The 28,000-nt window shown below is 46.6% G+C and overlaps 1 protein-coding gene across 2 annotated transcripts; it reads left to right on the forward strand.

Annotated features, from left to right (window-relative positions):
* Window positions 1–399: 399 nt before the first annotated feature.
* On the forward strand, window positions 400–26,225 carry rpp40 (ribonuclease P/MRP subunit p40). Of its 2 annotated transcripts, none has more exons than XM_033014619.1 (8): window positions 400–547; window positions 6,047–6,191; window positions 8,713–8,781; window positions 11,983–12,078; window positions 15,045–15,170; window positions 18,513–18,714; window positions 20,666–20,800; window positions 25,877–26,225. In XM_033014619.1, exons 1-8 carry the CDS (start codon window positions 428–430, stop codon window positions 26,073–26,075), a joined length of 1,092 nt encoding a protein of 363 aa, XP_032870510.1. In that variant the 5' UTR covers window positions 400–427; the 3' UTR covers window positions 26,076–26,225. The 2 variants fall into 2 exon arrangements, with proteins under 2 accessions (XP_032870510.1, XP_032870516.1); XM_033014625.1 differs by having other exon boundaries at window positions 18,516–18,714.
* The last annotated feature ends 1,775 nt before the right edge of the window (window positions 26,226–28,000 follow it).

Here is a 28,000-nt window from a genome sequence, read left to right on the forward strand (position 1 = left end):
TTCCTTCTCTCCGCAGATGCTGCCTGACCCGCTGAGAGTTACTCCAGCACTGTGTCCCTCATTGAACGAATAACTATCTGCAGTAGGAAAGAACCAAAGATTATATATATATATAATCTTTGGAAAGAACTGTAGATCCTGGTTTAAATGCAGCATCTAATCTCCCTGCAGGCGGCGCCTCCTACCGCCAGGTGGTGCAGGAGGAGGTGAGGTGAGGCGTGTCCCGGCCGCTAGAGGGCGCGGCAAATCCACCGACGGCCGCACGTGCGGCAACAGCAGCCGCGTGGAGCCCACGTGACCTCGCGGAGACGGGGAGCGCGCGTGCACGGGAACCACGTGACGTCGCGGAGACGGGGATCGCGCGCGCAGGGGAACCACGTGACGTCACGGAGGCGTGAGCGCGCGGGGACACGTTGCGGGGGGGAAGATGCTGCTGCGCGGGCTGGGCGGCGGCGCGCGGCACGTGGCGGTGTGCGAGCGTTCGGACGCCACGCGCGGCCCCGACTCAACCCGGCGGCGCGTGGACGCGCATCACTACAACCACCGCGTGAGTGAATGAATGAATGGGGGGAGGAGGCGGTCGCGTAGCGGCGGCGGGTGCGGGTTGGCGGTGGGCACGTGGGGGCGGGGCTGGGTGGGGGCGGTCACGTGGTCGGCTGCTGCGGGGAAGGGGCGGGGCTGAGGGAGGCTGGGGTCACGTGCTGTGGGCGGTTGGGGAGGGGGCCGCGGTCACGTGGCAAACTGCTGCTGGAGAGGAGGCGGGGCAGTGGTCACGTGGGCAGTGGCAGGTGGGGGCGGGGTGTGAGGGGGAGGAGGAACCGGTCACGTGGCGACGAGGGCGGGGCGGGACTACAAGCCGTCACCATGACGACCACAGGGCCCCAGCACTGGAGCGAGTGGAAGAAGGAACTTCAATAGATTCAGATTCAATTTTAATTGTCATTGTCAGTGTACAGTACAGAGACAACGAAATGCAGTTAGCATCTCCCTGGAAGAGCGACAAATGATTTGAATAAATAATAATAAGTGTCCGGAGGGGGGGGGGTGATTGGCAGTCACCGAGGTACGTTGTTGAGTAGAGTGACAACGGAGATGTTGACTCCCAGGAACCTGAAGCTAGACAATAGACAACAGGTGCAGGAGTAGGTCATTCAGCCCTTCGAGCCAGCACCGCCATTCAATGTGATCATGGCTGATCATCCCCAATCAGTACCCCGTTCCTGCCTTCTCCCCATATCCCCTGACTCCGCTATCTTTAAGAGCCCTATCCAGCTCTCTCTTGAAAGTATCCAGAGAACCGGCCTCCGCCGCCCTCTTTAGGCAGAGAATTCCACAGGCTCACAACTCTCTGTGAGAAAAAGTGTTTCCTCGTCTCCGTTCTAAATGGCTTACTCCTTATTCTTAAACTGTGTGGCCCCTGGTTCTGGACTCCCCCAACATCGGGAACATGTTTCCTGCCTCCAGCGTGTCCAAACTCTTAATAATCTTATATTAGCAATGTTACAAAATTTTGAGATTTTAAAAATCAAGTCTGTAATTTATCCCATCAGATAAAGCATAAAAAGAAGTTTAATTTGACACCTAATTCACTTTCATATCTCAAGTATTAAAAAAGTTATGGCCATTTTCATACTCTGAAATTTGCATCTTGTTCCCTATTGATTTTCTATGGACATAACAAAAAAGCTGTGATCGTGTGCAGTCAAAAGCCCATAACTTTCTTAAAAATGAAATTTTCAGTTATCGTAGATTGAAGCATTCTGAAACAAATATAAAATAATCTTACTTGGATGACCTGAAATTAAAGCATATAATTAGTTAGTTACCCAATTGTAGCTAATTTCAAACTTCAATTACTAGATCTAAACATCTATCCATTTCTTAATAAATGATTAACATTTTTAAATAGCCTAAGTGTCCAAATAATATTCACAAATAATTCACAATAAAACATGATTTTTAAATCTCATTTACATTAATTTATAGGCCAAATGGAAGGAATTTAGTGTTCAATTGCTGTAAATTAAAGTCCATTTAAATCAGCTTTCTAGTGGGATGCTGTGAACGCGCTGGTTTAGAACGTTCACATTGCGGTAGATTTGTGCCCTCAAATGCCCAGAAAAATACTGCAGGATATAATGGGCCCAAAATTAGCTACTCGTAACATTAAACTTTGTATAAAGGGATCTTAAGAAGCCCTTTTTAATGTAAAAATAAACAGCCTACCTTCTGTTGTCCCCTGTATGAGATCCGGCCGGTTGCCGGCGGTCGGGGGTTTAGAGGTTAATTTTTAAACTACTATAACAATTAGATAAAGCCCTTAAAAGTAATAACAGCTAAAGCGACGGAATCTTCCAGCGATTTTTCATTAATAATTAACTAGGCTGAACATCCTCGATTTGAACAGCCTAGGGGAAATCGCGTTTTAAACCCGCCCCCCTCTAAACGGCGCCAAAATCGCGCACACACGCAGCGACAGATTTTCAGCGACGCTTCAGGTACGCTTTGCAACATACCTACTTATATGTTCATATAAGATATCCTCTCATCCTTCTAATTTCCAGAGTGTACAAGCCGAGCCGCTCCATTCTTGTCAGTCCCGCCAAGTCTCCTTTCTTTAAGTTTAGGACCCTAGTCTCTGAATTAATCATGTCATGATGCACTAATGCAGAATTCCACCATATTATTGTCACTGTTGCCCAAGGGGTTTTGCACAACAAGATTGCTAACTAATCCTTCCGCATTACACAATACCCAGTCTAGGATGGCCTGTCCTCTAGTCGGGTTTTCTACATATTAGTTTAAAAAACCATCCCTTATACATTCCAGGAAGTCCTCCTACTCAGGGCTGCTACCAATTTGGTTGGCCCAATCTATATGTAGATTAAAGTCATCCATGATAACTGCCGTAGCTTTGCTACACGCATCCTTAATTTTCTTCTTGATGCTATCCCCATCTTCCTACTGCTGATTGGTGATAGAAGCAGAATTAGGCCATGCGGCCGATCAAGTCTACACTGCCATTGCAACATGGCTGATCTATCTCTCGCTGCTAACCCCATTCTCCTGACTTGTCCCCATCACCTCTGACACCGGTACTAATCAAGAATCTATCTATCTCTGCCTTAAAAATATCCATTGGCTTGGCCTCCACAGCCTTCTGTGGCATTGAATTCCACAGATTTATCACCCTCTGACTAAAGACATTGCTCTTCATCTCCTTCCTAAAGGAACATCCTTTAATTCTGAGGCTGTGCCCTCTGGTCCTAGACTCTCCCACTAGTGGAAACATCCTCTCCACATCCACTCGATCCAGGCCTTTCACTATTCGGTAAGTTTCAATGAGACACCCCCTCATCCTTCTAAACTCCAGCGAGTACAGGCCCAGTGTCGTCAAATGTTAACCCACTCTTTCCTGAATTAACTGGTCAGAAAACATGGACAGGTGCAGGGCTCGAAATTAGCGGTTGCCCGGGTGCCACTGACCACTCAAAGCGCCGCCAGGCAACCGAAACACCGAGTCATTTTGCCCGGCTTGGCAACCAGATACTGGTTTGTACCGAAGATAGACACAAAAAACTGGAGTAACTCCGCGGGTCGGGCAACATCTCTGGAGAAATGGAACGCGACGTTTTGTGTCGGCGGTGACGGCTGTATTGCGTGGGAAAGAAACTAGGTGCGGGGTGAGGAAGGGTCGGAGCGAATGACGGGCCCCGAACAGCGGCAGCAGCGGCCACGACAGCGGCTCCACCTCCTCCTCCTCCCGCACCCCGCCCGCCCTGATAGCGGGTTTGCAAGCAGCGGCCACTATCAGGGAGGAGGAGGAGATGGAGCCGCTGTCGCGGCCGCTGCTGCTGCTGTGCGGGACCCGTCATTCGCTCCGACACTTCTGAAGCAGCTGCACCAAAGATACTATAGCTATAGGATCTTTGAGCTGCATCGCTCGGCCCCGCACCATGCTGTTGACTGGCGGAGGAAGGAGGCGGTGGCGAGGAAATCCCAACGGCCAAGGCAGCGGGGCGATGTCCGAGGAGCGCTGACCTTCCTTCCTCCCCACCTCGCCCCCCTTCTCTCTCTCTCTCTCTCTCTCTCTCTCTCTCTCTCTCTCTCTCTCTCTCTCTCTCTCTCTCTCTCTCTCTCTCTCTCTCTCTCTCTCTCTCTCTCTCTCTCTCTCTCTCTCTCTCTCTTGTACACCCCCTCCACTCCCTCCCCCTTATCCTGGGGACCCCTCCTCTACATCCCGCACTGATCCCCATTCCCGCCTCTATTCAGTCCTCACTGACAGCCTCTGTGCTCCACTCCCCATCTCCCCCCCCCCTCCAATCTATTCATCCTGCGCTGATCACCCTATCCACCTCGCATTGATTCTCCTGCCACCCCCCCATCCATCCTGTTTTTGGATTGAATTCTGTTTTTAATTTGTGTCATTGTGATGTCTTTAATTACTTGTTTTACTCCGATTATATGTTTTACTATGTAAGGTGTCCTTGAGATTTTGTATGAAAGGCGCCCATTAAATATAAAATTTATTATTATTATTATCCTACACTGGTTCCCCAATTCACCCTGTACTTACCCCTTTCCCATCCATCCTGCACTTCTCCTCCATCCATCCAGTACTGATCCCCCATCCATCCTGTACTAATCCACGCATTCATCCCGTACTGACCCACCCTCCATTTACCCTGCACCTTCCCCTCATTCATCCTCTTGTGATCCCCCATTCATCCTGCACAGACCCTCCGATCCACACTGTACTGACCCCCCCCCCCCCATTCATCATGCGCTGATCTCCCCCCCCCCCTCATCCATCCTGTACTGATCCTCCCATTCAAGAAGAATGGGGGGAACAGTCTGAAGAAGGGTCTCGACCCGAAACGTTGCCTATTTCCTTCGCTCCATCACCCGCTGAGTTTCTCCAGCACTTTTGTCTACCCCCATCCATTCCGTACTGAACCCCCCCCCCCATTCAACACCACTGACATCCCCCATGCTCTCCCCTCACAATTTTACCTACTCCAACCAACACGTACTAATTCACCTGCCTCAATCCATCCATTCTGCACCGACTGCCTTCTAACCCCCCTCCCCCCCTGCCATCTATCCACCCTGCACTGTTTCACACACACCCCCCTCCCTGACCCTATTGTCCTGGAAATGTCTTCAGAGCGAATATTGACTATATTTGATAACGGAATGCAATCAAATGTGTTTTAATTCCCAATGTTATTATTTGTTTTAATCCATAAAGATGGATTCATTAAATTGTGAACATGTGAAACATTAAAACCGCAGTGTTCGATTGTCACTGCTACCGTTGACACGTTATTACAGAATTCATTTTAACGGCAAATCAATGCTCTTAATATGGAGTATCAGTACTGTAGTTATTTAATGAGCAACATTCACAACTATACGTACGCATATATGTTACCATGGTCCAGGATTTATTGACACAGGTTGATCATACGCTGCATAATCCAACCACATTTTTGTTTGGAAGTGGAAAGAACTAATAGAAATTGCATTCATTGCAATGTGTAAATAGAGTTGAGATACTGTCTTATAATTTTGCTGCATGTCATTGTGGGACATATCATGTCTTGATTGGTGAATATGTTCCGTTTGTGACTTTATTTGAAGCAGAAATAATATGTGAATGCTTCATTGAGTATAATTCCGACTGGTAACTACGCACTTCGTCCGAGCACATTATTGCACGCGTCATGCAAGCCATCTTAAATGAACACCTAAACTGTCATTTGGCAACCTAAAAAGCTGCCAAGGTTGCCCGGCTGGCAACAGGGAAAAAAAGTTAAGCGAGAGCCCTGAGGTGACGTTTTGGGTCCTTGCCATAGCCATCCTATCACCGACTAGAGTGCAGTCATGACCTCCCATCTACCTCATTGGAGACCCTTGAACTATCTTTAATCAAACTTTACTGTACTTTATCTTACACTAAACGTTATTCACATGTTATTACCATATTTACTGATGACTTACCTCTGTTCTTTTAGTAATTTTCTGTGTGAATGTTTGTGTGCAGGTGTCTATTTTAATACCGGAATGTGGAATGGTGCCGCCAGCCATCACTGCCATCTGCAAATCGTTGGAGAATTACTATCTAATGAAGCAGTTACCGCTCCATGAACTGCTTGCTCCTGAATTCATCAACACATTTGTGAAGAAAGGTGATCTTTACATAACAATAAGTAAATACAATCAACTCAAACTAGACAGATAACTGGATAGATAGGTTTAGAGGGGTGTGTAGGAAGGAACTGCAGATGCTGATTTATAGATAATAGACAATAGGTGCAAGAGTAGGTCACTGTGATCATGGCTGATCATCCACATTCAGTACCCCGTTCCTGCCTTCTCACCATATCCCCTGACTCTGCTATCTTTAAGAGCTCTATCTAACTCTCTTGAAAAGCATCCAGAGAATTGGCCTCCATTGCCGTGAGGCAGAGAATTCCACAGATTCACAACCCTCTGAGTGAAAAAATGTTTCCTCATCTCCGTTCTAAATGGCTTACCCCTCATTCTTAAACTGTGGCCCTTGGTTTTAGACCCCCCCCAACATCGGGAACATGTTTCCTGCCTCTAGCGTGTCCAACCCCTTAATAATCTTATTTGTTTCAATAAGATACCCTCTCATCCTTCTAAATTCCAGAGTATACAAGCCCAGCTGCTCCATTCTCTCAGCATATAGTCCCACCATGCCGGGAATTAACCTTGCTGCACTCCCTCAATAGCAAGAATGTCCTTCCTCAAATTTGGAGACAAAAACTGCACACAATACTCCAGGTGTGGTCTCATGAGGGCCCTGTACAACTGCAGAGGGACCTCTTTGCTCCTAAACGAAGATAGACACAAAAAGCTGGAGTAACACAGTGGGTCAGACAGCTTCTTTGGAAAAAGGAATAGGTGACGTTTCAGGTCGAGACTGAGAGTCAGGGGAAAGGAAAATGAAAGATATAGATGGTGACGTAGAGAGATATAGAATGAATGAAGGATAGCAAAAAAGTAATGATGATAAGGGAAACAGGCCATTGTTAGCTGTGTGTTTGGTGAGAACAAGTTACAGACAATGAGACTCAACAATAGAACTTTGAAGCTGGTACAACTTGGGTGCAGGAGGGATAGAGGTTTAGAGGCATCTCGGCCAAATGCTGGCAGGTGTAACTCGTGTAGCTGGGATATGTTGACCGCTGTGGGCAAGTTGGGCCGAATGGCCTTCCATGTTGTATTACTCTATGACTAGATGGAGCAAAGGGGAAGATACAGAGTGCAGAATACAGTTCAATGGTTTAGTTTAATTTAGAGATACAGTACGCAAACAGGCCCTTTGGCCCACTGAGTCCGCAATGACCAGTGATCCCTGCATATTAACACTTCTACACACACAAGGGACAATTTTTTATTTATACCATGCCAATTAACCTACAAACCTGTATGTCTTTGGAGTGCGGGAGGAAACTGAAGATCCCGGCGAAAACCCACATAGCCACGGGGAGAACATACAAACTCCATACAGACAGCATCCGTAGTCGGGATCGAACCCACGTCTCTGACGCTGTATGGCAGCAACTCTACCACTGCACCACCGTGCCGCCCTTTATTATCACATATTCATAATTTTATAGCAGATAGCACCTGTTGGCAGAATCGAACCTGGGTCTCTGGCTCTGTAAGGCAGCAATTCTACCACTGCACCAATGTGCCGCGCCGTTTATACATGAACACATTCCCAGGTTAAGTACAAGGTGTACAGAGACAGCCCACATACAAGAGTCGCCTGGTTTTGCCATAGTTTCACAGTCCCAGCTGCAGCAGCCCATCAAGGCACTGCCTCCATTGTAACACTCCAGTACCTACTGAATAAAACTAGTTGGAGATTCACTGTGACGGGTGTTTGTGTAAACTGTGTTTAGTGTGGGTTTTGTGGGTTTTTTTTAATGTTAAGACTAGAAAATGCAATTTTGTTCAAACCAAGCTGTTTGAATGACAATAAAAGGCATTCTATTCTATTCTACATTGAGTTAGTTTCTAATCTTGAGATAATATTATTAATTTATTCCATAAAATTATGTCATAGGGACAGAGGTAGGCCATTCGGCCCATCAAGTCTACTCCACCATTCAACCATGGCTGATCTATCTTTCCCTACCAATCCCATTCTCCTGCCTTCATTCTTAACACCCTTACTAATTAAGTATCCGTTAATCTCCGCCATACAAATACCCAATGACTTGTCCTCCACAGCTGTATGGAGCAATGAATTCCACAGATTCACCACCCTGTGACGAAAAAGTCCTCCTCATCTCCTTTCTGAAGGCAAATCCTTTTATCCTGAGGCTGTGCCCTCTGATCCTAGACTCCCCCACGAGTGGAAACATCCTCTCCACATCCACTCTAACCAGGACTTTCACTATTCGGTGGGTTTCAATGAGGTCCCCCCCCCCCTCATTCTTCTAAACTCCAGCGAGTACAGCCCCAGTGCCGACAAACGCTCATCATATGTTAACCCGATCATTCTTGAGATCATTCTCGTAAACCTCTGGACCCTCTCCAATACATCTTTCTTCAGATGAATGGAACAGCTCCATCCAACATGGCAAGAAATTGCAGAGAATTGTGGACGCAGCCCAGACCATCACACTTCTAATTTATTCTTTATTTTCTCAATTTCATATTTATTTATTTCAGGTAAATGCTATGCGCTGTCGTACAACACCAGAATAGACGAAGACAATACAGTGGCTCTCCTTCCAACAGGTAAGTCCCTGTGATCTAAGTCAGCATTCAGGTCTGTGACCTAACTTTCGGTTTATTATTTATTATTGTCCCATGTACCAAGTTTTGCATGCTATCCATTATTTTGCATGCTATCAGATATATTGTTTAGTTTACTTTACTTTAGCTTAGTGGTACATTGCAGAAGCAGGCCCTTCGGCCCACCAAGTCTGTGTCGCCCCCTACACCAGCACTACCCAATTCAGTTTAGTTTATTGTCACGTGTATCGAGGTACAGAGAAAAGCTTTTGTTGCGTGCTATCCAGTCAGCGGAAAGACTATACATGATTACAGTTGACCCATATACAATGTATTGATACATGATAAGGGAGTAACATTTAGTGTAAGGTAAAACCAGCAAAGTCCAATCAAAGAGAGTCCGAGGGTCACCAATGAAGTAGATAGTAGTTCAGGACCGCTCTCTGTTTGTGGTAGGATGGTTCAGCTGATAACAGCTGGGAAGAAATTGTCCCTGAATATGGAGGTGTGCGTTTTTGAGGTGTGCGTGCCTGATGGGAGAGGGGAAAAGAGGGAGTGGCCAGGATGCGACTGTTCCTTGATTATGCTGCTGGCAGCGTGAGGTATAAATGTAGTCAATGAAAGGGAGGTTGCTTTGTGTGATCTTCTGGGCTGAGTCCACAATTCTCTGCAATTTCTTGCAGCCTTGGATGGAGCTGTTCCCAAACCAAGCTGTGATGCATCCCAATAAAATACTTTCTATGGTGCATCTGTCGAAGTTGGTGAGAGTTGTTGGGGACATGCCAAACATCCTAAGCCTTCTAAGGAAAGGCGAAGGTGTGCTTTCATGGTTGTTGCTTCAATATGGATGGTCCAAGAGAAGTCGTTGATGAACCTAGAGCTCAATGCTCTTAAGACAGTGGAATTGAATGTAGACTTTAGGAGAGCTCCCCCTCCCCTCACCCCACTCACCATCAACAACACCACAGTCACATCTGTGGAGTCTTTTAAGTTCCTGGGAACCATCATCTCCAAGGACCTTAAGTGGGGGGCTACCATCAACTAGCAATGTTACAAAATTTTGAGATTTTAAAAATCAAGTCTGCAATTTATCCCATCAGATAAAGCATAAAAAGAAGTTTAATTTGTCACCTAATTCACTTTCATATCTTCAGTATTAAAAAAGTTATGGCCATTTTCATACTCGGAAATTAGCATCTTGTTCTCTATTGCTTTTCCATTGACTTAACACAAAAGCTGTGATCGAGGACAGTCAAATGGCCATAACTTTCTTAAAAATTAAGAGAACTAAAATAAATTTTCAGTTATTATAGATTGAAGCATTCTGAAACAAATACGAAACAATCTTACTTAGATTACTTGAAATTAAAGGATATAATTAGTTAGTTACCTAATTGTAGCTAATTACAAAATTCAATTACTAGATCTAAACATCTATCAATTTCTTAAGAATAGATTAACATTTTTAAATAGCCTAAGTGTCCAAATAACATTCACACAAGAATTCACAATATAACATAATTTTTAAATCTCAATTGTCACGGATTTATAGGCCAAATGGAAGGAATTTAATGTTTAATACCTGTAAATGAATGGCCATTTAAATCATCTTGTGAGTGGGTTTTTCTGGAACGCGACCATTTGGAACGTTGCGGTTTGCAGTGATTTAGACACCCATATCGGCATGAAAAACACTGCCGGTTGGTATGGGGACTAAATCACCGTTTCGCAACTTAAAATGTGAACTAAAGGTATCTTAAGGACCACTTTTATACATAAAAATAAACAGCTTTCTTTTACCTGTCCCCTACCTGAAATCCGTTCCCGTTGTCGCCGTTGACGGCTTTAGAAGCTGATTTTAAAATCACTCCAGCACTGAACGAGTCGGGCGATTTAAAAAAAAAAATACACAGAACGCCCATCGGAACGATTCTTCCGCAAAAGCTTGCACTCCAACAATATATAATCCAGGACAAGGTAGGAAAAAAAATGCGTTTTATCCCCGCCCCCCCCCCCCCTCCCCCTCAAAGGCGCCAAAATCGCGCACACGGCCAGTGGCAGAATTGCAGCGCCGCTGAAGGCAAGTATTGTAACATACCTACATCAACTCCACAGTCAAAAAGGCACAATAGAGGATGTACTTCCCACGGCAGCTGAGGAAGCACAATCTGTACTTCTTGTCGTAAAAGTTCCCACACTGTACATTTCCGCACATTAAAAACAGTCAGTGAGGTCTATATCATTGACTAAACTGAAACCATAATCTCAAATAAGAATGAGTGGGGTGGAGATTCAGAATAATCCTTGAGCTGATCGGTATATGAATACAAAATAAGTCACCGTTGTCCAAGGTCAAATGTTATAAAGAATTGTGTAGGAAGGAACTGTAGATGCTGGTTTTCACAAGATGCTCGAGTAACTCAGCGGACAGGCAGCATCTCTGGATAGAAGGAATGGGTCACGTTTTGGGTCGAGACCCTTCTTCAGACTCCGTGGCTGTGGTCGTGAGTCACAAATGATAACACATCTGTATTCAAGTTGCATGGATAGGAAAAGTTTAGAGGGAAATGGGCCAACGCGGCCAAATGGGACCTCCCACTCTCCATCTACACCTCACGTTGCCTCGGCAAGGCCAGCAGCATCATCAAGGACCAGTCTTACCCCAGTCACTCCCTCATCTCCCCTCTCCCATCAGGCAAGAGGTACAGAAGTGTGAAAACGCACACCTCCTGATTCAGGGACAGTTTCTTCCCAGCTGTTATCAGGCAATTGAACCACCCTACCACCTAGAGAGCAGTACTGTCCTCGCATTTACCTCATTGGAGACCCTCAGACTGTCTTTAATTGGACTTTACTGGACATTATCATGCATTAAACGTTACTCCCTTTATCTTATATCAGTACACTGTGGATGGCTCAAATGTAATCATGTATTGTCTTTCCGCTACTGGATAGCGCGCAACAAAAAAGCTTTTCACTGTACCTCGGTACACGCGACAATAAACTAAACTAAGCAAAAACTAAAATAAAACTATCTTATATGGAGCAGTTTAGTCAGCAAAAATAGAATAGGCAAGTTGGGCTGAAGGGTCTATTTGGTGCTGTATGGTTCTAAATATGGTCACAGTTTGTGTGGTGAATTTGTGAATGTAGTGGCAGATCGTGTCTTGATGTTTCTTTTTGATGTTTATTGGATTTTCACAGGGAAGCTGATTTTATCAGTAGACAAGGACACGTATCAGGAGATGGGGCTGGAAGGACAACCATCCAAATACTCCCACAGGACCGTGATGAGATACAGTAGGTACAGATTATCAAACGCTTCTTGCAGTACGGAATACATTGGTCTTTCCAAAAGATTCTTTAGTTTATACAGGTGCACAACCTTTTATCCGAAAGCCTTGGGACCAGACACTTCTCGGATTTCGGAATTTTTCGGATTTCCGAATGGAAGATTTTTAGCATAGATTAGGTAGGTAGCGCGGGCGGCTTGAAAAGTCTGGAGCGGCTGCCTCCTCCCCGGAGACCGGGGAATCATTGTAAATCATTGCTTAAATGTTAGTCAGTTAGTTTGGAGGGATTTTATGTGGTGGGGGGGGGGGTGAAGGGGGAAACTTTAATTCTTAGTCCCCTACCTGGTCGGAGAGGCGGGGAGCGGGCAATGCCTTTCCGGGTCGCCGTGCAGTAAGCTCCGGAGCGCTGTGGCCGCCGACTCCCAACATCGCGGAGCTGGGGCTGCGGGCGTCCGGGCAACTCTACCCCTGGCTGCACGGCGCTCCAAATCCAGCGCCGCCCGCGGCCGGACGCCCGCAGCCCCAGCTCTGCGATGTTGGGAGTCGGCGGCCACAGCACTCCGGAGCTTACTGCACGGCGACCCGGTAAGGCATTGCCCGCTCCCCGCCTCTCCGACCAGGTAGGGGACTAAGAATTAAAGTTTCCCCCTTCACCCCCCCCCCCCCCCCCCTCCTTCACATAAAAGCCCTCCAAACTAACTGACTAACATTTAAGCAATGATTTACAGATGTTTAAGTGTCTCCCCGGTCTCCGGGGAGGAGGCAGCCGCTACAGTAGTACAGACCTGGGTTGACCGTGGGTCGTTTCGGGTCAAGTTTGGCGCCAAACGCGAGCTTTGGTGTGCAGACGATATCCTGGAAAAAATGTCCGGTTTTCGGAGCTTTTCGGTTTCCGGAACTCCGGATTAAAGGTTGTGAACCTGTAGACACAAAATGCTGGAGTAACTGGCGAACGGCTTGGTGATGCAGCGGTAGAGATGCTGCCACACAGCGCCAGGGACCCGGATTCATTCCTGACTATGGGTGCTGTCTGTACAGAGTTTATATGTTCGGGCCATACACTCATCTCCCTACTACCTTCAGGTAGAAGGTACAGGAGCCTGAAGACTGCAACGACCAGGTTCAGGAATAGCTACTTCCCCACAGCCTTCAGGCTATTAAACTCGGCTCGGACAAAACTCTGAACATTAATAGCCCATAATCTGTTTATTTGCACTTTATCAGTTTATTTATTCATGTGTGTATATATTTATAAAATGGTACATGGACACACTGATCTGTTCTGTATTCATGCCTACTATGTTCTGGTGCGCTAAAGCAAAGCAAGAATTTCATTGTCCTATCAGGGACACATGACAATAAACACTCTTGAACTCTTGAACTTGAACTCTCTGTGACCGCGTGGGTTTTCTCCGAGTGCTCCAGATTCCTCCCACACTCCAGATCTGTAGGTTAATTGGCTTGGTATAATTGTAAAATTGTCCCTAGTGTGTTTAAGATCGTGTTAGTGTGAGGGGACCGCTGGTCGGCGCGGACTAGGTGGACCGAAGAGCCTGTCTCTCAAAACTACACTGAATTGAACCCCGTAAGAATTAGGTCATATGGCCCATTGAGTCTACTCCACCATTTAATCATGGCTGATCTATCCCTCTCAACCCCTTTCTCCTGCATTCTCCCCGTAACCTTTGACACCCTTGCTGATCTACCAATCTTTACCAACATTATCGCATTGCTATTCATTAGCAGTGTTTCCCGAACTTCAGCCAGACCTCCAATGCCATGCTTCATTTGTTGTAAAGGTCTAACACACTTGTAGGGTAGTGAATGTGGTCTGCAGTTGTATAGGACTCTGGTAAGACCACATCTGGAGTATTGTGTACGGGTTATTGATGGGGGACGATCAGCCATGATCACAATGAATGGCGGTGCTGGCTCGGAGGGCCGAATGGCCTCCTCCTGCACCTATTTTCTATGTTTCTATGAATACCATGCCATCCAACAACATGCAATGAAAGCAACCACATTTTTTAAAGAAAAACACTAAGTGCTGGAGGAAATCAGGTTGCATCTATGGAGGGAATGGACAGGGAATGGTATGGGTCAGACTGAAGAAGGATCCCGACCTGCAATGTGATCTGATTTGCCCCAGCACTCTGAAACGTCACTGATCCATGTTCTCCACAGATGCTGCCTGACCCGCTGAGTTACTCCAGCACTGTGTGAAATGTCACCTATCCATGTTCTCCACAGATGCTGCCTGACCCGCTGAGTTACTCCAGCACTCTGTGAAACGTCACCTATCCATGTTCTCCACAGATGCTGCCTGACCCGCTGAGTTACTCCAGCACTGTGTCCAGTCACATTCACTAAGATCACAACTAATCTAATCCTCCTGGTCTGCTTTATTGCTAAGAAATCTAGCCATAGAACAGTGGGGAGAAGGAATGACTGGGATGCGACAAGTCTTTGATTATGTTGGCTGCCTTCCTGAGGCAGAAGTGAAGTGTAAATGGAGTCAATGGTCAAGAGTCTGGTCTGGTCCAACTCTAAATTACTTGAGTTTAAAGATACAGCGTGAAAACAGATCCTTTGGCCCACCGAGTTCACGCCAACCAGCGATCCCTGGACACTAGCACTAACCTACCTACACACTAGGGATAATTGACAATTATACCGAAGACAATTAACGTACAAACCTGCATGTCTTTGGAATGTGGGATGAAACCGGAGCACCCGGTGAAAACCCACGCAGGTCACGGGGAGAACGTACAAACTCCGTACAGACAGCACCCGTAGTCAGGACCGAACCGTGTCTCTGGCGCTGTGAGGCAGCAACTCTACCGCTGTTGTCCTCTTCTGAGTTCTCTTCAGACTCGCTGCTCTCTGCAGCAGGTGACGCTGTCTCACCTCCCCGTCCCTGCCTCGTGTGGTCTGAGAGCTCTGGCCTTCCTAACGTCAGCTTTTTGTTTTCAGTTGTTACGGTGCATCTGAGTGAAGCCTCCTTTGTTCCTGGTCGAAAGAGGTACGACCGGGTCCTGTGGGCACTGCGAGAGAAGAAGCCTTTAATCTTTGACCTTTTGATGTCCTGCGATTCCTCAGGTGAGCGGTTTGAAGTTGAGTTGAGTTTAGTTTATTGTCACATGCACCGAGGTACAGTGAAAAGATAATGTGTGCTAACCAGTCAGCAGAAAGACAATACATGATTACAATCAATGCATTCGCAGTGTATAGATACATGATAAGGGAATAACGTTTAGTGCAAGGTAAAGCCAGCAAAATCCGATCAAGGATAGTCCGAAAGTCACCAATGAGGTAGATAGTAGTTCAGCACTGCTCTCTGGTTGTGGTAGGATGGTTCAGTTGCCTGATAACAGCTGGGAAGAAACTGTCCCTGAATCTGGAGGTGTGCGTTTTCACACATCTGTACCTTTTACCTCATGGGAGAGTTGAGAAGAGGGAGCGGCTAGGGTGTGGCTCGTCCTTGATGATGCTGCTGGCCTTGCCGAGGCAGCGTGAGGTATAGATGGAGTCAATGGAAGGGAGTTTGGTTTTGTGTGACGGTCTGGGCTGCATCCACAATTTCTTGGGGTCTTGGATGGAGCTGTTCCCAAACTAAGCTGCGATGCATCCAGATTTAAATGCTTTCTACGGCGCATCTGTAGAAGTTGGTGAGAGTTGTTGGGGACATGCCGAACTTCCGAAACATTCTAAGGAAGTAGAGGCGTCGGTGTGCTTTCATGGTCGTTGCTCCAGTATGGGTGGTCCAGGAGAAGTTGTTGGTGATATTGACTCCTAGGAATTTGAAGTTTTCGACCATCTCTACTTTTGCGCCGTCAATGCAAACGGGTGTGTGAACCGACTCACTTCCTGAAGCCGATCACTATCTCCTTTGTCTTGCTGACATTGGAGAGTGAGAGCAAACCCACACCGTCACGGGGAGAACGTAAAAACTCCGTACAGACAGCACCCGTGGTTATGATCGAACGCGGGTCTCTGGCGCCGTGAGGCAGCAACTCTTCCACTGTGCCACCCTTTCAAACCATCCAACTCATATTCCGCTTCTGTAGCCTACTACCCAACGGTAAGAATATTGAATTCTCATAATTCTGTGACTAAGCAATAACCTTTTCCCCTTCCACCTCCATTCCTTCCCTTGACTTCAAATTTTGAACCTCTTCTCTTCTTATTTCACAGACTTTTAGATAGAAACATAGAAACTACCCTCTGTGGCAGAGAGTTCCAGAGATTCACCACTCTCTGTGTAAAAAATGTTTTTCTCATCTTGGTCCTAAAGGATTTCCCCTTTATCCTTAAACTGTGATCCCTTGTCCTGGACTTCCCCAACATCGGGAACAATCTTCCTGCATCTAGCCTGTCCAACCCCTTAAGAATTTTGTACGTTTCTATAAGATATCCCTTGATTCCGTTAGCCCTAAGAGCTAAATGCAACTCTCTTGAAAACACCCAGTGAATTGGTCTCCACTACCTTCTGTGGCAGAGAATTCCACAGATTCACAACTCTCTGGGTGAAGATAATATTCTCATCTCAGTCCTAAATGGCCTACGCCTTATTCTAATCTGTGACCGCTGGTTCTGGACTCTCCCAACATCAGGAACTTTTTTCCTGCATAGACGGTTCAATCCTTTAAGAATTTTATGTTACTATAAGATCCCCTCTCATCCTAAATTCCAGTGAATACAAGCCCAGTTGACGCATTCTTTCATCATATGTCAGTCCCGCCATCTCGGGAATTAATCTGGTGAACCTACGCTGCACTCCCTCAATAGCAATAATGTCCTTCCTCAAATTAGAAGACCAAAGTTACACACAATACCCCAGGTGTGGTTTCACCAGGGTCCTGAACAACTGCAGTAGGACCTCCTTACTCCTAAACTCAAATCCTCTCACGATGAAGGCCAACATGCCATTGGCTATCTTCACTGCCTGCTGTACCTGCATGCTTACTTTCATTGACTCATGTACAAGGACACCCAGATCTCATTGCACCTCCCCTTTTCCTAATCTGACACCAGAGACCCGAGTTCCGTCCTGACTACGGGTGCTGTCTGTACGGAGTTTGTACGTTCTCCCTGTGACCTGTGTGGGTTTTCTCCGGGTGCTCGGTTTCCTCCCACACTACAAAGACATACAGGTTTGTAGGCTAATTGGCTTCAGTAAATTGTAAATTGTCATTAGTGTGTAGGATAATGGTAGTGTACGGGGAGATCGCTGGTCAGCATGTACTTGGTGGGCTGAGGAGCCTGTTTCCACAATGTATCTCTAAACTAAACTAAACTGGCAATGCTCGTTGTCAAAAAGAGACACAACATGCTGGAGTAACTCAGCGGGTCAGGCAGCATCTGTGGAGAACATGGATAGGTGACGTTTCACAGAGTGCTGGAGTAACTCAGCGGGTCAGGCAGCATCTGTGGAGAACATTGATAGGTGACGTTTCACAGAGTGCTGGAGTAACTCAGCGGGTCAGGCAGCATCTGTGGAGAACCTCGATAGGTGACATTTTGGGTCGGGTCCCTTCTTTGGACATTGTCCATAGGCAGAGATAGATAGATTCTTGATTAGTACGGATGTAATAGGTTTTGGGGAGAAGGCAGGAGAATGGGGTTAGGATGGAGAGATAGATCAGTCATGATTGAATGGCGGAGTAGACAATGGGCTGAATGGCCTAATTCTACTCCTGTTCCACATGACCTTATGTAGAAGAGGGGGAGAAAGCTAAAAGGAGATGGGGGGGGCTGACTGAACCTGGCAAGCGAGAGGTGGATACTAGTGATCCCTATATCACACACAGCACCCGGTTCAATCCCGACCTCCGGTGCTGTCTGTGACTGGCAGATGGTTGGACAAAGGTCAGAGAAGAAAAGACAAAAGAGTGGTGAATCTCTGGAATTCTCTGCCACAGAAGGTAGTTGAGGCCAGTTCATTGGCTATATTTAAGAGGGAGTTAGATGTGGCCCTTGTGGCTAAAGGGATCAGGGGGTATGGAGAGAAGGCAGGTACAGGATACTGAGTTGGATGATCAGCCATGATCATATCGAATGGCGGTGCAGGACCGCGGGGCCGAATGGCCTACTCCTGCACCTATTTTCTATGTTTCTATGATATGGGGGAAAAGCAGGAACAGGGTACTGATTTTAGATGATCAGCCACGATCATATTGAATGGTGGTGCTGGCTCGAAGGGCAGAATGGCCTGCTCCTGCACCTATTTTCTATGTTTTTATGTTTCCACACTGTATCTCTAAATTGAACGAAACACAATCCTTCAGCATGCAAACATTGGACCTGCACCTATTTTCTATGTTTCTGGCGCTGTGAGGCAGTAACTACCACTATGCTCTTGTCCGTTCACTGTTGCCCGTGTCTGTTTTTGCTGCGATAACATCATGAGCAGTTGTAATAATATTTTTCCGACATTGCAAGCAGGTGGAAGAGAGGAGTCGTTGGCATCTTACTTCACCCAGTACCAGTGCCAGGCTTACCAGCCCAAGCTGTCAACCCGTATATTGAATGGAACACCCTGTCCTGTGCTACTCAGCAGTGAACTGGATGGGAAAGACTGTGAATCATGCAACTCACTCGAGTTCCTGGATTGGCTGGGTGCAGTCTTCTGCGACATTGACTGGTGAGTAGCAAGCTGTAGAACTCTAGAGACTCATTGTATTGTTCACAAGTTCACGAGTTATAGGGGTAGAATTAGGCCATTCGGCCCATCAAGTCCACTCCTCCATTTAATCATGGCTGATCTCTGCCTCCTAATTCCATTTTCATGCCTTCTCCCCATAATCCTTGACACCCGTTCTGATCAAGAATTTGTCTATCCCTGCCTTAAAAATATCCACTGACTTGGCCTCCACAGCCCACTGTGACAATAGACAGTAGGTGCAGGAGTAGGCCATTCGGCCCTTCGAGCCAGCACCGCCATTTAATGTGATCATGGCTGATCATCCCCAATCAGTACCCCGTTCCTGCCTTTTCCCCATATCCCCTGACTTCGCCCTGTGGCAATGAGTTCCACAGATTAACTACCCTCTGACTACAGAAGTTCCTCCTTTCTAAAAGAGCGCCCTTTAACTCTGAGGCTGTGACCACTGGTCCTAGACTCTCCCACCAGTGGAAACATTCTTTCCACATCCACTCTATCTATGTCTTTCATTATTCTGTAAGTTTCAATGAGGTCGTCCCTCAACCTTCTAAACTCCAGCGACTACAGGCCCAGTGCTGTCAAACGCTCATCATATGTTAACCCACTCATTCCTGGGATCATTCCTGTAAACCTCATCTGGACCCTCTCCAGAGCCGGCACATCCTTCCTCAGATATGGAGCCCAGATTTGCTCACAGTAGTCCAAATGTGGCCCAACCAGTGCCTTATAGAGCCTCATATTATATATTGTCTTTCCGCTCACTAGATAGCATGCAACAAAAGCTTTTCACTGTACCTCAGTACACGTGACAATAAACTAAACTGAGTCAAGAGTGTTTCATTGTCGGAAGATTGACACAAAATGCTGGAGTAACTCAGCGGGTCAGGCAGCATCTCTGGAGAGAAGGAATGGGTGACGTTTCGGGTCGAGACCCTTCTTCAGACTGAGAGTCAGGGGTGGGGGAGACTAGAGATATGGAAGGGTGTGAAAACAATAGATCAAAGCAGCCGATGATCAAGGAAATGTAGAGTGGTTCATTATTGGCTATGGGGAAGGTGACAATGAGGCAAACAAACTAAAATTAATCAGGAGGACAGGCAGATTGGTTGGAGAACTAGGATGGGGGAGGGATGGAGAGAGCGGACACGCTAGAGGCAGGGCACATGTTCCCGATGTTGGGGGAGTCCAGAACCAGGGGCCGAATGGCCTATCCCTGCCCCTATTGTCTATTTAACAGGAACCTTAGATGTAATTTTTAACACAAAGCGTGGTGGGTGTATGGAACGAGCTGTCAGAGGAGGTAGTTGAGGCAGGTACTATTGCAACATTCAATTCAATTCAATTCAATATTTATTCCATTTCCACATACAAACAAAACAATCCTACAAGACACAAACAATTCAATTTACACAAACATCCATCACAGTGAATCTCCTCCTCACTGATGGAAGGCAAAGTCTTTTCTCTCCACTGCACCATTTCTCTCCCGATGTCGAAGCCTCAGGCGGGCGATGGTAAGTCCCACGGCCATTTAAGGCCGCGCCGGGCGATGTACAGCCCCGCTCCAGGCCCCAAAGTCACTATTTGGACAGGTACATGGATAGGACAGGTTTAGAGGGATATGGGCCAAATGCAGGCAGGTGGGACTAGTGTAGACGGGACATGTTGGTCTGTGTGAGTTTGTCCAGTGATGCTGCCTGACCCGTTGATTTACTCCAGCATTCTGTATGTTCTCTCCTAATTCCATTTTATTTCTATCTGCAATCTTTGCTGCATGGTCTGGAAGGGAGTGGAATACATGACAGTCGCAGTCAGCCCTGTGCATCTTGCAAATTGACAACATCCTTGGGTTACTTAGTGTCTCTGTAAAATAATTGTTTAAAGAGCGGTAAGGAAGAAATGTGTTTCAATCAATCTCTATTTCTCGTAGCAATAATCAGGCAGACAGCTTCCTGTCTACGTACTGTTGCCCTGAACCCAACACCGTGGTGGATAAGGCATGTCTATGTACCATTACCGGCTTTATCATTCCGGAAGGAATAAATCGCTTATTGGACCAGCTGCGGTAAGCATGTTGTAAATGCTGCTGAGTTTAGTTTAGTTTAGAGATACAGTGCGGAAACTGACCCTTCGGCCCACGGTAAACAGCGATCACCTCGCACACTAACACCATCCTACACGCACTAGGAACAATTTACAATTTTTACCAAAGTCAATGAGCCTACAAACCTGCACGTCTTTGGAGTGTGGGAAGGAACTGGAGCACCCGGAGAAAACCCTTGTGGTCATGGGGGGAACGTGCAAACTCCGTACAGACAGTAAGGATGGAACTGGGCTCTCTGGCGCAGTAAAGCAGCAACGTTACCGCTGCCCTCTTTGTACTTGGAGCAGAAAATCAGCCTTCTGTTGCTGTAGAATCAGCTGGAGTATCTGTCAGCACACGGGCATCCCTCACGTTCTAGCCTTCAATGTACCTCAGCGCCGCAACTCCCTCCATAAACCTCTCTCCCTCTTCTCTGCTTTTTAGTGGTGCAGCTGGAAGAGCCGCTATCTGACAGCGCCAGGGACTCGGGTTCGATCCTGACCTCGGATGCTGTCTGTGTGTGGAGTTTGCACGTTCTCATTGTGATCACATGGGTTTCCTCCGAGTGCTCCGGTTTCCTCCCACTTCCCAAAGTCGTGCGGATTTGTAGGTTACTTGGCCTCTGTAAATTGCTCCTAATGTGTAGGGAGTGGATGAGGAAATATGAAAACACAGAACTAGTGTGAACGGGTGGGTGGATGGTCAGCGCGGATTCGGTGGGCCGAAGGGCCTGTTTCCTTGCTGTGTCTCTAATCAACAGTAAACCCTCGCAATAACAGATCACGGAGGGGGTGGATGCTGTCTGGAATCAAAGGATATGGGGAGAAGGCAGGAACGGGGTACTGATTGTGGATGATCAGCCATGATCACGGGAGACAGACCACGGGAGACAGAAAACTGGGTCACAGTTAGGAAGGGCAACGGGCAGAGGCAGGGACTGGTGAGTACCCCGGTGCCTGTACACCTTGAAAATAAGTACTCATGTTTGAGTAAGGGTGGGGGAGACAGCCTACCTGGGGGCAGCGACAGCGGCCGGGCCTCTGGCACAAAGACCGGTCCTGTTGCTCAGAAGGGTAAGGAAAAGAAGAAGAGGGCAATAGTAATAGGGGACTCTATAGTCAGGGGGTCGGATAGGCGATTCTGTGGACGCAGACAGGAGACCCGGATGGTAGTTTGCCTCCCTGGTGCCAGGATCAGGGATGTGTCTGAACGTGTCCAAGAAATCCTGAAATGGGAGGGAGAGGAGCCTGAGGTTGTGGTACATATAGGTACCAACGACATAGGTAAAAAAAGAGAAGAGGTCCTGAAAGAAGAATTTAGGGAGTTAGGTAGAGAGTTAAGGAGAAGGACTGCAAAGGTAACAATCTCAGGATTACTGCCTGTGCCACGCGACAGTGAGAGTAGGAATGGAGCGAGGTGGAGGATAAATGAGTGGATGAGGGACTGGTGCAGTGGGTATGGATTCAAGTTTCTGGATCATTGGGACCTCTTTTGGGGAAGGTGCGACCTGTACAGAAAGGACGGGTTGCACTTGAACTCGAGGGGGACCAATATCCTGGCGGGGAGATTTGCAAAGGCTACTGGGGAGACTTTAAACTAGTATGGTTGGGGGGAGGGACTCAAATTGGGAAAGCTAGCAGTCAGTGTGTGAGGCAGGAGGCAGAGAATGGTAGCACTCTGACCCAAAATGTAGGGGAGAGAGAAGAAAAAGACAATAAACAGAGAATAAGAGAGGGTGGGTTTCTTAAATGTGTATATTTTAATGCTAGGAGCATTGTAAGAAAGGTGGATGAATTTAGAGCCTGGATTGACACCTGGAAGTATGATGTTGTGGCGATCAGTGAAACATGGTTGCAGGAGGGCTGTGATTGGAAACTAAATATTCCAGGATTTCGTTGCTTCAGGTGTGATAGAATTGGAGGCGCAAGAGGTGGAGGTGTTGCATTGCTTATCAGGGAAGATATTACAGCAGTGCTTTGGCAGGATAGATTAGAGGGCTCGTCTAGGGAGGCTATTTGGGTGGAACTGAGAAATGGGAAAGGGGTAGCAACACTTATAGGGGTGTATTATAGACCGCCAAATGGGGAGCGAGAATTGGAAGAGCAAATATGTAAGGAGATTGCAGATATTAGTAGTAAGCACAAGGTAGTGATTGTGGGAGATTTCAATTTTCCACACATCGACTGGGAAACACATTCTGTAAATGGGCTGGATGGGTTGGAGTTTGTAAAATGTGTGCAGGAAAGTTTTTTGCAGCAATACATAGAAGTACGTACTAGAGAAGGGGCGGTGCTGGACCTCCTGTTAGGAAATGAGACGGGTCAGGTGGCAGAGGTATGCGTTGGGGAACAGTTCGGGACCAGTGATCACAATACCATTAGTTTCAATATAATTATGGAGAGGGTCAGAACTGGACCTAGGGTTGAGATTTTTGATTGGAGAAAGGCTAACTTTGAGGAGATGCGAAAAGATTTAAAAGGAGTAAATTGGGACAGTTTGTTTTATGGGAAAGATGTGGAAGAGAAATGGAGTACATTCAAAGGTGAAATTTTAAGAGTACAGAATCTTTATGTCCCTGTTCGGTTGAAAGGAAATAGTAAAAATTGGAAAGAGCCCTGGTTTTCAAGGGAAATTGGATACTTGGTTCGGAAAAAGAGAGATCTACAATAATTATAGGCAGCATGGAGTAAATGAGGTGCCTGAGGAGTATAAAGAATGTAAAACTAATCTTAAGAAAGAAATTAGAAAAGCTAAAAGAAGATATGAGGTTGCTTTGGCAAGTAAGGTGAAAGTAAATCCAAAGGGTTTCTACAGCTATATTAATAGCAAAAGGATAACGAGAGATAAAATTGGTCCATTAGAGAGTCAGAGTGGACAGCTATCTGCAGAGCCAAAAGAGATGGGGGAGATATTGAACAATTTATTTTCTTCGGTATTCACCAAGGAGAAGGATATTGAATTATGTGAGGTAAGGGAAACAAGTAGAGTAGCTATGGAAACTATGAGATTCAAAGAAGAGGAAGTACTGACACTTTTGAGAAATATAAAAGTGGATAAGTCTCCAGGTCCGGACAGGATATTCCCTAGGACATTAAGGGAAGTTAGTGTAGAAATAGCAGGGGCTATGTCAGAAATATTTCAAATGTCATTAGAAACGGGAATAGTACCGGAGGATTGGCGTACTGCGCATGTTGTTCCATTGTTTAAAAGGGGGTCTAAGAGTAAACCTAGCAATTATAGACCTGTTAATTTGACGTCAGTGGTGGGCAAATTAATGGAAAGGATACTTAGAGATAATATATATAAGCATCTGGATAAACAGGGTCTGATTAGGAACAGTCAACATGGATTTGTGCCTGGAAGGTCATGTTTGACTAATCTTCTTGAATTTTTTGAAGAGGTTACTAGGGAAATTGACGAGGGTAAAGCAGTGGATGTTGTCTATATGGACTTCAGTAAGGCCTTTGACAAGGTTCCTCATGGAAGATTGGTTAAGAAGGTTCATTGGTTGGGAATTAATGGTGGAGTAGCAAGATGGATTCAACAGTGGCTGAATGGGAGATGCCAGAGAGTAATGGTGGATGGATGTTTGTCAGGTTGGAGGCCTGTGACTAGTGGGGTGCCACAGGGATCTGTGTTGGGTCCACTGTTGTTTGTCATGTACATCAATGATCTGGATGATGGTGTGGTAAATTGGATTAGTAAGTATGCAGATGATACTAAGATAGGTGGGGTTGTGGATAATGAAGTAGATTTTCAAAGTCTACAGAGAGATTTATGCCAGTTGGTAGAGTGGGCTGAAAGATGGCAGATGGAGTTTAATGCTGATAAATGTGAGGTGCTACATCTTGGCAGGACAAATCAAAATAGGACGTACATGGTAAATGGTAGGGAATTGAAGAATGCAGGTGAACAGAGGGATCTGGGAATAACTGCACAGTTCCCTGAAAGTGGAATCTCATGTAGATAGGGTGGTAAAGAAAGCTTTTGGTGTGCTGGCCTTTATAAATCAGAGCATTGAGTATAGAAGTTGGGATGTAATGTTAAAATTGTACAAGGCATTGGTGAGGCCAATTCTGGAGTATGGTGTACAATTTTGGTCGCCTAATTATAGGAAGGATGTCAACAAAATAGAGAGAGTACAGAGGAGATTTACTAGAATGTTGCCTGGGTTTCAGCAACTAAGTTACAGAGAAAGGTTGAACAAGTTAGGGCTTTATTCTTTGGAGCGCAGAAGGTTAAGGGGGGACTTGATATAGGTCTTTAAAATGATGAGAGGGATAGACAGAGTTGACGTGGATAAGCTTTTCCCACTGAGAGTAGGGAAGATTCAAACAAGGGGACATGACTTGAGAATTAAGGGACTGAAGTTTAGGGGTAACATGAGGGCGAACTTCTTTACTCAGAGAGTGGTGGCTGTGTGGAATGAGCTTCCAGTGAAGGTGGTGGAGGCAGGTTCGTTTTTATCATTTAAAAATAAATTGGATAGTTATATGGACGGGAAAGGAATGGAGGGTTATGGTCTGAGCGCAGGTATATGGGACTAGGGGAGAATACGTGTTCGGCACGGACTAGAAGGGTCGAGATGGCCTGTTTCCGTGCTGTAATTGTTATATGGTTATATGATCACATTGAATGACGGTGCTGGCTCGAAGGGCCGAATGGCCTCCTCCTGCACCTATTGTCTATGTTATTGCCGTTTGTCCGCTATAACCGAGTGAGGGTGGGGAGGGGTAAAGTTTAACCCAAGGCCGGGAGAGAAGAAGCAAGGTGTAGGAGGGGGGGTTCACAGGCCGGGGAGCCGCAGAGACCCCGTCCCCACACGCGGGGACGGCCCCGGTACTCGCGCCGCCTTCAAGCTGCTCCCTCTCTCCCCTCCCCTCCCGTAGCTCGCTGGGTAACTGGCGGCAGTGGGAGGGGGGAGGTACAGCGGGAGTCTCGGACGCTGTGAGACAACAACGCCACCCGTGCCGCCCATTTTGAAATGATAGTTCTTTTTGCCTCAGCTGCATTGTTGCCGTATTCTGACATTCATCACTGCCTTTCCATTCCTCGCAGGCTGTACTTTGAAGAACCGAAGCTGGCCCAGTGGCTCAGTATGACAGTGCACGGCTTTGCAGACAGCCCAGTGTCCTGGGGTCAGAGTGAACATGGCTACCACAGAGGAGGAGAGAACCTCTACAATGTTGTTCTGTTCAGTAATCAGGATCGCTGGTTGCACATGGCAGTGGGCACACAGAGTGACTGTCCACCATAACCCTCTGAACACCATCTGCCTCCAGCTCCCAAGTCCAACCCCTGGCGAAAGGAAGAATTGACATGGGCGCCATGGTGGCGCATCGGTAGAGTTGCTGCCTTGCAGCGCCGGTGACCCGGGTTCCATCCTGACTACGGGTGCTGTCGGTATGGAGTTTTGCACGGTTCTCCCTGTGAAAGTGTGGGTTTTCTCCAAGATCTTCGGTTTGCTCCCACACTCCAAAGACGTGCAGGTTTGTTGGTTAATTGGCCTGGCGTCAATGTAAAATTGTCCCAAGTAGGATTGTCGGGTTCAGTCTTCAGACTGAAGAAGGATCGTCATTCGAAATGTCACCCATTCCCTCTCTCCAAAGATGCTGCCTGTCCCGCTGAGTTACTCCAGCATTTTGTGTCTATCATACATCATAGAAACAGGTACTTTGACCAAACATGCCCATGCTGACCAAGATGTCCCATCTACACTAGTCCCATCTACCTGCATTTGGCCCATATGCCTTCTAAACCTACCTATCCATGTACCTGTCTAAGTGTCCTTTAAAGGTTGTTACAGTACCTGCCTCAACTACCTCCACCAGCAGCTCATTCCATACACCCACCACCCTTTGAGTGAAAATGTTGCCCCTTAGGTTCCTATTAAATCTTTTCCCTCTCACCTCATGCCCATGTCCTCTGGTTCTCGATTTGTCAACTCTGGGCAAAAAACTCTGCATCGACCTTATCTGTTCACCTCATGATCATATACACCTCTATGAGATCACTCCTGTGCTTCAAGGAATAAAATCACAGCCTGCCCAACCTCTCCCTACAGCTCAGGCCCTCAAGTCCTGGCTACATCCTCGTAAATCTTCTCAATCAATCAATCAAAGTCTTTATTGTCATTCAAAAATACACCAATAAATGCAAGTCTGAATGAAATTTTGTTGCATCTGGCTCACCGTGCAACATAAAACAACAAAAGGATAAAATAGATAAAAAGATAAAATAGATAATAGTGGCGGCACATTATATGGAATTCAAGAGTCTGATGGCTCGGGGGAAGAAGCTGTTGTAAAACCTGACCGTTCTGTTCCTTATACTGCGATACCTTTTGCCCAAGGGCAGCAGAGTGAACAGTCCATGATGGAGATGTGTGGGGTCTTTTATAATACTGTTGGCCTGGGACAAGCAACGTTTGCTCGCAATGTACCGGATTGAAGGAAGAGAAGTCCTGATGATTTTTTCAGCCGTCCTCACCACTCACTCTCTGCACGGACTTCCAGTCGGAGGCTTTGCAGTCCCCAAACCAGACAGAGATGCAGCTGGTCAAAATGCTCTTTATGGTGCCCTTGTAGAAAGTGGTGAGGACGGGATGGGGGAGGTGAGCTCTTCTCATCCGGCGCAGAAAGTGCAACCGCTGCTGCGCTCTCTTAACTAGTGATGCGATATTTTGTGACCAGGTCAGACTGTCAGTGATCTGCACCCCCAGGAACTTAGTGCTACTGACCAACTCCACATCGCTGTCATTAATGTGAAGTGGTGTGTGACTGTGCCGGTTCCTCCTGAAGTCAACGATGACTTCCTTTTTTTTGTCAACATTCAGGATGAGATTGTTCGTGTTGCACCAGTCCACCAGTTGTTTCACCTCCTCCCTGTAAGCCAGTTCATTGTCGTCCCGGATAAGGCCCACCACTGTTGCGTCATCTGCGTACTTCATGATGTGGTTTGTACTAAACCTGGCACAACAGTCGTGGGTCATCAGGGTAAACAGTAGTAGACTCAGGACGCAGCCCTGAGGGGAGCCGGTGCTCAGAGAGATGATGTTCAGTATCCAGTATTTACTTTAATGTAATTTTAACTGAGTACTTACATACACAGATGAAACGAAAACATTGTTTCTCAATCAGTTCCCGTCAGTGCAGTTAATAAAAACAGAATAAATACATATAG

Source organism: Amblyraja radiata, chromosome 2 (assembly GCF_010909765.2).
Source record: "Amblyraja radiata isolate CabotCenter1 chromosome 2, sAmbRad1.1.pri, whole genome shotgun sequence".
Taxonomy (NCBI): domain Eukaryota; kingdom Metazoa; phylum Chordata; class Chondrichthyes; order Rajiformes; family Rajidae; genus Amblyraja; species Amblyraja radiata.

Excerpts from the sequence above, each read along its gene's own strand:
- rpp40 (XM_033014619.1), top strand. The coding sequence starts at position 428 with ATGCTGCTGCGCGGGCTGGGCGGCGGCGCGCGGCACGTGGCGGTGTGC. Across the intron at positions 6,192-8,712 it reads CAACACATTTGTGAAGAAAG|GTAAATGCTATGCGCTGTCG; the intron begins GTGATCTTTACA and ends TATTTATTTCAG. Across the intron at positions 18,715-20,665 it reads GTCTTCTGCGACATTGACTG|CAATAATCAGGCAGACAGCT; the intron begins GTGAGTAGCAAG and ends TATTTCTCGTAG.